General features: G+C 39.0%; 1 protein-coding gene across 7 annotated transcripts in view; it reads right to left on the reverse strand.

Annotated features, from left to right (window-relative positions):
* The window catches only part of dnm1a (dynamin 1a), a 115,528-nt gene extending 102,652 nt beyond the window's left edge, over positions 1 to 12,876 (reverse strand). For all 7 annotated transcript variants that reach the window (XM_062055293.1, XM_062055294.1, XM_062055289.1 and 4 more), the window contains exons 1-2: positions 12,616 to 12,876; positions 3,260 to 3,333 (exon numbers count right to left, since the gene is read on the reverse strand). In XM_062055293.1, the coding sequence (XP_061911277.1) occupies positions 3,260 to 3,333; positions 12,616 to 12,776 (235 nt within the window). In that variant the 5' untranslated portion in view covers positions 12,777 to 12,876. The remainder of the gene's footprint in view (positions 1 to 3,259; positions 3,334 to 12,615) is intronic.
* Between the last annotated feature and the right edge of the window lie 986 nt (positions 12,877 to 13,862).

Here is a 13,862-nt window from a genome sequence, read left to right on the forward strand (position 1 = left end):
TTGAGAAACATTTTCTTGAATAAAAAAGGAAAGTAAAACAATATAAAAACAGTTACATAAAAACTAGTAATTAATGAAAATGAGTAAAATTAACCGTTAAAGGTTAGTACTATTAGTGGACCAGCAGCACGCACAATCATGTGTGCTTACGGACTGTATCCCTTGCAGGCTATATTGATATATATTGATATATAATGTAGGAACCAGAATATTAATAACAGAAAGAAACAACCTTTTTGTGTGAATGAGTGTGACTGAGTGTAAATGGGGGAGGGAGGTTTTTTGGATTGGTGCACTAATTGTAAGTGTATCTTGTGTTTTTTATGTTGATTTAATAAAAATAAAAAGATAAAAAAATAAACGATACCGATAATAAAAAAAACGATACCGATAATTTCCGATATTACATTTTAAAGCATTTATCTCTAGTTAAGAGATTTAAAAACAAACAACAATATTTTAAAATTAATTCTAAAATGAACTGTTTGCCAGTGAAGGGATGCTAAAATGGGGGTAATGTGTTCATATTTTTTAGTGCCAGTTATAAGGCGAACAGCAGCATTTTGGACTAACTGCAATCGAGCGCTGCGATAAGGTGGCGACTTGTCCAGGGTGTACCCTGCCTTCCGCCCGATTGTAGCTGAGATAGGCTCCAGCGCCCCCCGCGACCCCAAAGGGACTAAGCGGTAGAAAATGGATGGATGGATGGATGCAATCGAGCGATAGAGGCCTGGTTCATTCCAACGTAGAGGGAGTTGCAGTAGTCCAAACGTGATGAAAAAAAAGCATGGATTACCCGCTCAAAGTCATTAAAAGATAAAACTGATTAAATTTTTGCTAAAAGTCTTAAATAATAAAAACTAGATCGTACAACGGAGTTAATCTGATGTTCCAATTTAAAATCATTGTCGAACTTAAAACAAGATTTGTGACTGTGGATTTTAAATAAGGCATCGGGGGGTCCAGGTCACTGGGGGGAGCATTCTGTTTTGACTTTGGAGTCAAATAAAATAATTTCCGTCTTGTTTCATTTCATTGTTTCGGTCTCATTTAAGTTTAGAAAGTTTACCGCCAACCATGCTTTTATGTCCTCAGGACAATTTAAAAGTGATTTTAAACTTGTGTCACTTTTCTTTTTTAAAGGGACATATATTTGCGTATCATCCGCATAAAGATGATATGATATATTATTGTTTTTTAAAAATGTGTTGAATGGGCAGGATGTACACTGAAAACAGGATTGGTCGTAGGATTGAACCCTGAGGGACACCACAGGACAAGCCGAATCATCAATTTGGATTTTAAAAGTTCTGTTTTTCAGATATGACCTTAACCATTTCAAGGGGGTGCCTTTTAAACCTAGTCACGGCCGTTGTGTCATTGGGCGAGACCCTTCACCCACCTTGCTTCTGATAGGTCGTGGTTAGCGCTTTGCACGGCATGAGTGTGTGTGAATGGGTGAATGTGATGTATAATGTAAAGCACTTTGGGTATTGTGCAGCTCTAGTAAACCACTATTATAAATACCGGCCATTCACCATATTACACTACAGTGATACCTCAGTTTGCGAGATTAACTGGTTCCGTGACGGATTTCGTAACCTAAAATAATCCTATCTCAAATCAATGTTCCCCATTTAAATGAATTCAAATGAAATTATTATTTTGCAAAAACAACACCCCAATCTTAAGATGTAACATGCACTATAATATGAAAAGCAAACTTCCAGATAGCGAATGTTGTATCAATAACAACTACAGTAGTTCTATGAAGTAATGTAATAATAATGTACAGCATTCACCTTGGAAAGCAGATTCCTACGATATCTCCATCCAGCTGCAGTGTATTGTAGCGTCCCAGAAGAGTTAGTGCTGCAAGGGGTTCTGGGTATTTGTTCTGTTGTGTTTATGTTGTGTTACGGTGCGGATGTTCTCCCAAAATGTGTTTGTCATTCTTGTTTGGTGTGAGTTCACAGTGTTGTAACAGTGTTACAGTTGTTTATACGGACACCCTCAGTGTGACCTGTATGGCTGTTGACCAAGTATGAATTGCATTCACTTGTGTTTTTGAAAAGCCGTAGATATTATGTGACTGGGCCGGCACGCAAAGGCAGTGCCTTTAAGGTTTATTGGCACTCTGTACTTCTCCCTACATCCATGTAAACAGCGGCGTTTTAAAAAGTCATACATTTTACTTTTTGAAACCAATACCGATCATTTTGAAACCGATACCGATAATTTCCGATATTACATTTTAAAGCATTTATCGGCCGATAATATCGGCAGTCCGATATTATCGGACATCTCTAATTATTATTATTATTTTAAATCTGTCCTTTGTAATCCATTTTCTACCGCTTGTTACTCTCTGTGTCTCCTAGCCGCTCAGGCAAATCATATTGTTTAAAAAATGCATTTACCCATCGATAACGTGACATTTCTTCAAAATAGCCACCCTTTGCTCTGATTACTTTTTCACACATTCTTGGCATTCTCTCGATGAGCTTCAAGAGGTAGTCACCTGAAATGGTTTTCACTTCACAGGTGAAGCTTATCGAGAGAATGCCAAGAGTGTGCACAGCAGTAATCACAGCAAAAGGGTGGCTATTTTGAAGAAACTAGAATATAAAACATGTTTTCAGTTATTTCACCTTTTTTTTGTTAAGTACATAACTCCACATGTGCTCATTCATAGTTTTGATGCCTTCAATGACAATCTACAATGTAAATAGTCAAGAAAATAAAGAAAACGCATTGAATGAGAAGGTGTGTCCAAACTTTTGGCCGGTACTATATATATATATATATATATATATATATATATATATATATATATATATATATATATATATATATATATATATATATATATATATATATATATATATATATATATATATATATATATATATATATATATATATATATATATATATATATATATATATATATATACATATATATATATATATATATATATATGTTTATTATTTTTTAATTTACTTTTTTAACTTGACTTCCCGCGGGCCAGATTTTGGACTCTGTATATATATATATATATATATATATATATATATATATATATATATATATATATATATATATATATATATATATATATATATATATATATATAAGTTTGGGGACCCCTGGACTAGACTATGGCTTTTAACATTTAGGGCGAATAATTACTGCTTTGAAGTACAATTTAAAGCAAAAAAAAGAGGTGGTTCTTTTTAGATTCGCATTTGGTTCTCACCTGTGGGACAGTTCATCAGTTGCAGGACCAAAGGTCGACGAGTCACGATGCCAGAACCGCGTGGAAGGAAATCTCTGCAAACACACAGCAAGACACTATGAGCATTTTTTTTTACTGATGATGTCTTGTGGTGTTCATGTGTATTGTTTACATATTTGCTCTTATGAGCAGCAGAGTCGTAGTGCCCCTGCAGGCTTTTCTTTATTATGTAACATCAGGACGGAGCGTGAGTGTGTCTCCACCAGCTGACATGATAAATCAAGCTCACTGATGTGTAGCATCCTTATGTGCATCTTTACTATATCCTTATGTTTGTATATCAACAAACTGTATTTAGTTCCTTGCATAACCTTAAACATTGTATTGTGCGAATGTGTGTGTGTGTGTGTGTGTGTGTGTGTGTGTGTGTGTGTGTGTGTGTGTGTGTGTGTGTGTGTGTGTGTGTGTGTGTGTGTGTGTGTGTGTGTGTGTGTGTGTGTGTGTGTGTGTGTGTGTGTGTGTGTGTGCCCATTTGAAGCAGTATGCGACAGTGCCAAGAGTAATTTAAAAAACGCTTTGAATGCATTTTGCCAACAAGATGCGATTTTAAAGGGGGACAGATGCTGCTGACTGCAGGTCTTAATCATCATCCTCAAAAACTTTAAGTCAAAGACCATCCAAGTACACCAAAGTATACAAGGATGGGAAAACAAATCTGTTGTAGGTCCAAGCTGGGACCATCCTAAAACCTTAAATTTCATATTTGCAATATTTTGAGGAATACTTCTGGCGCAATCCACCTGAAACGCAGTGTCCAGTGCAGTGGATATTTGTTTTAGTCTATCTTCTTTTTGTCAGAGTTTAATCTTGCGCTGTTATGCATCACACAGATGTCCACTGCAGAGGGCGCTGGTTTCCCAGGAGGTTACTACTTGCCACACAAGTGTAAAAAGAAGTGACATGAACAAATATAGGCATCATTTAACTTTGAGTACAAGTGACTTGTGAAACTTTTTTAAGGAATTTAAGCTTAAGTACCATAGCCATGAAATTTCAGTGGCGTTCGTCATTGAAAAGGTTCCATTTTACTAAAAAAAAACAGCATTTGGCATGATTCAGTGCAGGTCATCATTGCAAACTACAGCCACTATATTATGAATAATTAATTCACCTAAAGTGGTCCTATTATAATTTTTTCCGACATTCAAAACACTTCCTTGGGGTCTACATAACATGTTATGGTGGTTAGGGATAGGTAACTGGGGATCGATACTCAACAGTACAAAATGTTTGGCACTTATATATGTGTGTGTTCATGTGTTCATGTGTTCATAAATGTTCATTTGTTTAATAATAAAAATATTTTTTTATTTAACATTTAACAGTGAGCTGATAATGATAAATGTACTTTCCAGTTGTTATCTTGTTTTGTTTCACTTCTGAGTCTCATTTGCAAGTATTATATATTACTTATATTGTTTAAAAGTAAACAATACCCATCCCTACCGAAAAGTATTGGAAAATATCATACTGTACATTGGAATTATTTTCTACTTTTTAAACTAAATGGCAACTTTGGCAACCGAAGAAGAAACTTCAGAACATAAGCTTGAAATGAACACATCTCAATAGCCCCAATAATCTAAACATATTGTATGACTTAACCAGCTGCTGATAAACATGCAGTTTGGCCCCGGTTACGGGTTTACAGCTTTGTAGTGCAAAACAGTACCGTATTTTCCGGACTATAAGGCGCACTTAAAATCCTTTTTTTTCCTCAAAACTCAACAGTGCGCCTTATAACCCCTAATGTAAGGAATAAGTTTGGTTGAGCTTACCCTCCTCGAAGCAATTTTATTTGGTACATTGTGTAATAATAAGTGTGACCAGTAGATGGCAGTCAAACATAAGAGATAAGTGTTGGCTGCACCGTTTGATGTGCTTCGACATACAAGTATTATTGTGGTGTGTGTATAAGGTAAGACATATTATCTGGCGTTTTGTTTCGCAATATTATGCAAAAGCAACTTTTCTTACCTTTTGGTACGTGTTGATCTGTATTTGGGATCTGCATAAATCCTGAAAAATTGCAGCTTCTTCTTTTTCTCTATCTTCTTGTTATGGGACATTCATCCTCCGCTGTTGCCATTTCTATTATAAAGTAGCATGAAGTTCTTACTTATATTTGTCAGTAAACTCGCCATGAAAGCGCTAAAACATACCGGTGTAGTGAGTTTACATTATTCACTCAAGGAACTTTAGTTATTAGAGATCCGGTCGGACGGTTTTTCACGGGACACATTTCCGGTGTTGTTGTTTCCATATAAGGAGATGCTGCTCCGTTAATGATTTAAGTAAAGTCTGAATGTCATTACAACAGGTAGCTCCATCTTTTGACACTTCTTGCACTCCCGTCCTTGCACCCTACACCGCTACAACAAAGATGACGGGGAGAAGACGCTGCCGAAGGCGAGCAATGTAAATAAGACCACCCACAAAACGGCGCATCCGGAAGCGACTGTCAGAAAGCGGCTTGAAGATGATCTGTAAAACATAATCTATGCAACATTTTGACCAAAGAACCACCATTACATGTTATGTAGACCACAAGGAAGTGTTTTACATTTAGAAAAAAAAAATAATAATATGACCATTTAATGCAACCTATAATCTGGTGCGCCTTATATATGAAAAAAAGCTCAAAAATAGACCATTCATCAGCAATGCACTTTATAATCCGGTGCGCCCTATGGTCCGGAAAATACGGTAGTTATTTTAGTTGACGTTGGGTTACATTTGTGCATAAAACTTTCCCAGCACCAATCTCTTGTATTGGATCACATTGGATGTTGCAGGTGTGCCTGAGGTAACTGACTTGCAACATAATGCAAAGTGTGTGAACTCTCGTCCATGGAGCCAATGAAAAGGCAGGTTGCTTCATGGTGGATGTGCAGATTAAAGCCGAGCCATTGCAGGAAGATAGAAAGAGGGATTAGAGTTAATCCTCTGCAACCGAATGAATGCTCTCCTCTTCTGTCCACACTTTCGCATGGTTTAATACTGTTTATCACATTTTGAGACGTCAAAAAAAACCTTTAAAATTACAATGCTGCAACAGGAGAGTTCGAACAATAATCCTAAAAATGACAATAAAGTGTCTTCTTTGGCGATGGTTACTATTTGACTGTTGTTGCCTCCTTCCCATGAGCGGGAGCTGTTATAATTCATCACAATGCTTCAGGCCGCCACTCGTTACATAATATGTGAAAGCTCAGGCAATGTCTCATAGTGTAGATGTAATCTCCATGTGGGGGTGGGAAGAGTCATGACAGCCAGTTATAAGTCATTCCTGCGCTCGATTGGCTGCAAACGTGTAGCTATTGTGCAAAATTGACTTTTATAGCAGTAATATGTGTTCCGAACGTGAGGAAAATCCATCATCTTCCTCACTTGTCGATAGAAAAGGCGCTCGAAAACCGCTTACACCATGGACATGACACACTGTGTATACACCCAACCACTTTGGGTAAGAAAAAAAAAAGAAGAAAAAAAACAGGCTTTGCTACACATCCTTAAATGAATCCTGGAATGATCTAACTTGACAACAATCTGTCAGTCAGCTCCAGTCCAGACATGTTGATCGTGTTGTTTTCCTCCTTTCAAATACGAGTATAACGTTAGCACTGTAGCTCACATAGCTATGCTAGTGTTGTTTACGTTTGTGTTACGTTGTGGTATGTGATATACGGCATCACCAAAAATGATTCCCGGGCGCGGCACCGCTGCTGCCCACTGCTCCCCACTGCTCCCCTCACCTCCCAGGGGGTGAACAAGGGGATGGGTCAAATGCAGAGGACAAATTTCACCACACCTAATGTGTGTGTGACAATCATTGGTACTTTGACTTAACTTATCTTAACTTAACTTATTAATTATTATACTTATTATTATTTAAAAAAAATAATAATAATAATATCGGACCAGCACAGAGTTAACATGTACAGTCGTCCGTCGCCACATCACCCTTCGAAGTTTGATGCCATATGCCAAACATGCTTTATCAGTATCATGCAGTTTCATGCTTCAAGACCTGCTTCGAAAAAGCTGTGCACTACAAAACGTGCTCATTGTAGTCATTCATCCTGACTTGGTCATTTGGATGGAAGTTAAAGTGTTTATATGTTGTGCTCCTGAGTCAATGTTGCTGATCAATTTTAACTTATAATTATTTATTGAATTTATCGAAGTTAATTTTTCATTATGAAATGGTTCAAGTTAGAGATGTCCGATAATATCGGACTGCCGATATTATCGGCCGATAAATGCTTTAAAATGTAATATCGGAAATTAGCGGTATCGGTTTCAAAAAGTAAAATGTATGACTTTTTAAAACGCCTTCGAATGGAGTGGTACACAAGTACAGAGCAGTTGCGTCTCCCAGTCATACTTGCCAACCCTCCCGATTTTCCCGGGAGACTCACGAATTTCAGTGCCCCTCCCGAAAATCTCCCGGGGCAACCGTTCTCCCGAATATCTCCTGATTTCCACCCAGATAATAATATTGGGGGCGTGCCATCTAAGCCCCGGCATTTGCGTGCCGGCCCAGTCACATAATATTTACGGTTTTTCACACACACAAGTGAATGCAAGGCATACTTGGTCAACAGCCATACAGGTCACACTGAGGGTAGCCGTATAAACAACTTTAACACTCTTACAAATATGCACCACACTGTGAACCCACACCAAACAAGAAAGACAAACAAATTTCGGGAGAACATCCGCACCGTAACACAACATAAACACAACAGAACAAATACCCAGAACCCCTTGCAGCACTAACTCTTCCGGGACGCTACAATATACACCCCCTGTTACCCCCTACCCCCCTCCCCACACACACACACACACACAATTCAACCCCGCCCACCTCAACCTCCTCATGCTCTCTCAGGGAGAGCATGTCCCAAATTCCAAGCTGCTGTTTTGAGGCATGTTAAAAAAAATTATGCACTTTGTGACTTCAATAATAAATATGGTAGTGCCACGTTGGCATTTTTTTTCCATAACTTGAGTTGATTTATTTTGTTACATTGTTTAATGCATTCAGCAGGGCATCACAACAAAATTAGGCATAATAATGTGTTAATTCCACGACTGTATATATCGGTATCGGTTGATATCGGAATCGGTAATTAAGAGTTGGACAATATCGGAATATCGGAAATCGGCAAAAAAGCCATTATCGGACATCTCTAGTTCAAGTAGGTCAAAAAATTGTTGTATTTAATTTCTTTCAGGCAAATTGATGTACTTTAAATATTTTTTGTTACAGACTACAAAACAATGTTAATAACGTTATTCTGTGTTGTGTGTTGATCTGTATTCCTTTATTTTTATGTTTTTTGTTTTAATTAACATTAAAAAGGATACAATATTATACAGAGGTGTGCTTATACAATTGTGTTGTTAGTTGATCTATATTTCTTTCTCTTTTAGTGTTATGTTTTATTTAATGGTAATAAAGATGCACTGCTATGCAGAGGCGTACTTACAACTTTTCAGACAAATTATACCATTTATAGTCGCTGCAGAGAGTACCACAAAAGCATTGCCCTAAATTAAGCATTTTTAAAGAATAAAAATGCCTAAATGTACTAAAAATATCAATACTACAGCAGTATTAGCCACTAGATGAGACCAAACCAACCAGAGCGCGATAATAAGTATCGTGGCCACTGATTGGCTCAGCAGTATTATGTTAAAAAAAAGGAGTGTAAAGGTGTATATTGCTATCGAGAGGGCTCTCATGATGTTATACAATGAAAATATTCAATTTATCACAGTCAGGCCCGGAACCAATTAACAACACTAAACGAGGGATCACTGTATTATTTATTTAAACGTGGATAAAGTGCACAAACACAGCTGATTAGATGGTAAATGGGTTATACTTGGATAGTGCTTTTGTACCTTTTTAAGGAACTCAAAGCGCTTTGACACTATTTCCACATTCACCCATTCACACACACATTCACACACTGATGGCGCGAGCTGCCATGCAGGGCGCTAACCAGGACCCATCAGGAGCAAGGGTGAAGTGTCTTGCTCAAGGATGCAACGGACGTGACTAGGATGGTAGAAGGTGGGGATTGAACCAGGAACCCTCAGGTTGCTGGCACGGCCACTCTCCCAAATGCGCCACGCCGTCCCCATTAGCATTAAAGTTACAGACACACAAACCGGCATGTTGTATGCCACATATAAACTGTCTAAATTACGCCGTCACATTTTTAACGATCAAACAACAAAGTAATTTAAATACAAGACCTTTCGTAAAAAGGAATACGTTTTGATGCAGGATCTTATTACATGTAATGTGATATAAGCACCTCTCTGCCATTATGCGCACGATGTGAGTCTCCTATATGCTTTCGGTATTGATTGTGCTGACTGGAAGGGGCAGGATGGACAGCAGGAACAGAGCCAAAAAAACAAAAACAAAAAAAAGAGGTGTCGACAAAACCGCCCTAATCAGGCACAACGCATTTGCTATCTGTTTGGAGTGGCGCAGCCTTAGAGACGAACGTGTTGGTTTACAGGCTGATAGCGCCAATGCGCCACAATTGGCACACACACAAAAAGCACTATAGAGAGCACACGCACATTGATGCACAACATCACCGCGTAGCAAGATGTCTGCCTCATATACAGCTCTATTTGTTGGGCTATACTATATAGTAAAGTGTTTCACAATCACCCTCCTTCGCCAGCTCCCTTAGGAGATGCGGCGTAATTCAGAAGAAGCTGTTGTTGCCATGTCAACAGCACACAAGGATGTGGACGAAGACATGCAGTTATCCATAAGATACTCAAGGTGGAGATACGCGGTCCCTGAATGTTGAATAGGATGCTACACCATTAAAATGTTACAAACCCTGTTTCCATATGAGTTGGGAAATTGTGTTAGATGTAAATATAAACGGAATACAATGATTTGCACATCCTTTTCAACCCATATTCAGTTGAATATGCCACAAACACAACATATTTGATGTTCAAACTGATCAACTTTTTTTTTGTGCAAATAATCATTAACTTTAGAATTTGATGCCAGCAAGACGTGACAAAGAAGTTGGGAAAGGTGGCAATAAATACTGATAAAGTTGAGGAATGCTCATCAAACACTTATTTGGAACATCCCACAGGTGAACAGGCAAATTGGGAGCAGGTGGGTGCCATGATTGGGTATAAAAGTAGATTCCATGAAATGCTCAGTCATTCACAAACAAGGATGGGGCGAGGGTCACCACTTTGTCAACAAATGCGTGAGCAAATTGTTGAACAGTTTAAGAAAAACCTTTCTCAACCAGCTATTGCAAGGAATTTAGGGATTTCACCATCTACGGTCCATAATATCATCAAAGGGTCCAGAGAATCTGGAGAAATCACTGCACGTAAGCAGCTAAGCCTGTGACCTTCGATCCCTCAGGCTGTACTGCATCAACAAGCGACATCAGTGTGTAAAGGATATCACCACATGGGCTCAGGAACACTTCAGAAACCCACTGTCAGTAACTACAGTTGGTCCTTACATCTGTAAGTGCAAGTTAAAACTCTCCTATGAAAGGCGAAAACCGTTTATCAACAACACCCAGAAACGCAGTCAGCTTCGCTGGGCCTGAGCTCATCTAAGATGGACTGATACAAAGTGGAAAAGTGTTCTGTGGTCTGACGAGTCCACATTTCCAATTGTTTTTGGAAACTGTGGACGTCGTGTCCTCCGGACCAAAGAGGAAAAGAACCATCCGGATTGTTATAGGCGCAAAGTGTAAAAGCCAGCATCTGTGATGGTATGGGGGTGTATTAGTGCCCAAGACATGGGTAACTTACACATCTGTGAAGGCGCCATTAATGCTGAAAGGTACATACAGGTTTTGGAGCAACATATGTTGCCATCCAAGCAACGTTACCATGGACGCCCCTGCTTATTTCAGCAAGACATTGCCAAGCCACGTGTTACATCAACGTGGCTTCATAGTTAAAGAGTGCGGGTACTAGACTGGCCTGCCTGTAGTCCAGACCTGTCTCCCATTGAAAATGTGTGGCGCATTATGAAGCCTAAAATACCACAACGGAGACCCCCGGACTGTTGAACAACTTAAGCTGTACATCAAGCAAGAATGGGAAAGAATTCCACCTGAGAAGCTTCAAAAATGTGTCTCCTCAGTTCCCAAACGTTTACTGAGTGTTGTTAAAAGGAAAGGCCATGTAACACAGTGGTGAACATGCCCTTTCCCAACTACTTTGGCACGTGTTGCAGCCATGTAATTCTAAGTTAATTATTATTTGCAAAAAAAAATTAAGTTTATGAGTTTGAACATCAAATATGTTGTCGTTGTAGTGCATTCTATTGAATATGGGTTGAAAAGGATTTGCAAATCATTGTATTCCGTTTATATTTACATCTAACACCATTTCCCAACTCATATGGAAACGGGGTTTGTAGAATATACTTAATTTCATGCACTTTTTTCATATTGGAGGAGCCCTTACTCAGTAAAGGTGGCAGGTGCACAACATGTAAACACTAATGCGGGGTTACTCACCTAGTCCGCTTGCTAAAACAGGGATTAGCACTTGTGGCACATGCGCTTGCCAGGCAAACGCACAGATAAATGTGCCTGATTATGCCTTAAACTAGCTTTACATGTATTAGAATATCAAATAATCTGCTGCAGGGAGTGGATTTATGCCTGTAAAGTGAGATTAGTTCAATTTCGAAAGGGTGTGTGGCCGCGTGATAGCTTGACGTTAACTCACGAGTACACTGATTCTGAGCAAAAAATTGCACGCGTTTGTGCACATCGCACACACGCTCTTTGTTAATGTCCGTAATTAAAGGCGCTGTGTTGTTGCCTGCTGGTTAAGCTTCAGCCCACAAGCACTGGTGGAGGCCAGATGGAGGGGCTGAGCCGGAAGGGCTCACTCAAAGCTCAGGTGGACTCTCCCTCACTTCCTTTCTCTTGCTACAAGGTCAGCATAACACATCAAAATGGCATATTTACTTTTGTTTTGCCTTGTTTTTATCTGCTTAAAGGCGGAATAGCTTGTACACAACAAAATTGTATGTTTCCTAAAGTCAAGCTTATGATATTGGCTCGGCATGCACACTGCCTTCAAATACTATAATAATAATGTTCCATAACAGATGCACTGTTTGCTGTGTGCAATTAAAGGATGTTGCATTGGCATAAATGAAACGAGAGGAAGAGGAGGTGGAGTGGGAAGAGGAAGAGGGGGATGGGGAGCATATAGGGTGTGATCAAAATGTGTTAAATGGCATAATGCATGATTATTTTTTGAAATCCACTTACCTCCCCACGAAGTTCTCCAGCACCGAGCTCTTCCCAGCACTCTGTCCGCCCACCACCGCAATCTGAGGCAGGTCAAGGTTGGCGTTCTGGCCGATGGCGGAAAAGGCATCCTGCATGCGGTTCACCAGGGGGATCAGATCCTCCATGCCCCGGTTCCCCATCTCGGCGAGTGTTTCGATGCGATGTCCGGTTTGTTTACTCTCTGAGCCTCCCTCGGTGTGCTCGGAATCACCTCAGCTCGTCGCCACCGCCGAGCACCGCAAGGGGGGAGGAGGATGAGGATGAGGATGAGGATGAGCTCCCCGGTGCAGGGAAACTGCTTGCAGTTTTACACTTTGGCCGCATGGTGGCTCACTGCTCCACTTATGTGACTAATCATTTCTAACGACGTATGCGCCACTCTCAAAATCGTTTAAATGCACCTAAAGCATGTATTTATGGGCATTAATATAATGAACTCGACATGGGCGTCACTAGCTTTTAAGGACAAGGGGGCTTAGCCCCCAGGAGATGCACAGGATGCGAGCGAACGTAGCGCACGAGCACAAAACTTCACAAACGGCTAACAGAGACTTAGAAATTAATCATTGTTATTATTATTATTTCAATCGGTTTATTTACAATCTGTGTTCAGTACAAACAACAAACATGGGTTTGCACAGTGACATTTTGTTTACAGCATCAACAAGAAACAATGACTTGCATGATCCTTCAAGATACACTGAAACACAATGAAAGTCATGGCATTAGCCTCTACCTGTATGTTATTCATTCACAACATAGAGGCTAGTGCCACAACTTTAGCTCACAATACTATAATTGTTTGTTCCCAAATATTTTGAAGTTGCACAGATTACATTTTGGACACATATGTGACTAAAATGGTTGTAAATTCAAGCCCTGGAAATATTACTTAATTACTTGAATTAAAGTAATATCTGGATCGGGATAGTTTGGCTTGTATATAATATATTATATATATATATATATATATATATATATATATATATATATATATATATATATATATATATATATATATATATATATATATATATATATATATATATATATATATATATATATACACTACCGTTCAAAAGTTTGGGGTCACCCAAACAATTTTGTGGCATAGCCTTCATTTCTAAGAACAAGAATAGACTGTCGCGTTTCAGATGAAAGTTCTCTTTTTCTGGCCATTTTGAGCGTTTAATTGACCCCACAAATGTGATGCTCCAGAAACTCAA

Source organism: Entelurus aequoreus, linkage group LG08 (genome assembly GCF_033978785.1).
Source record: "Entelurus aequoreus isolate RoL-2023_Sb linkage group LG08, RoL_Eaeq_v1.1, whole genome shotgun sequence".
NCBI lineage: Eukaryota > Metazoa > Chordata > Actinopteri > Syngnathiformes > Syngnathidae > Entelurus > Entelurus aequoreus.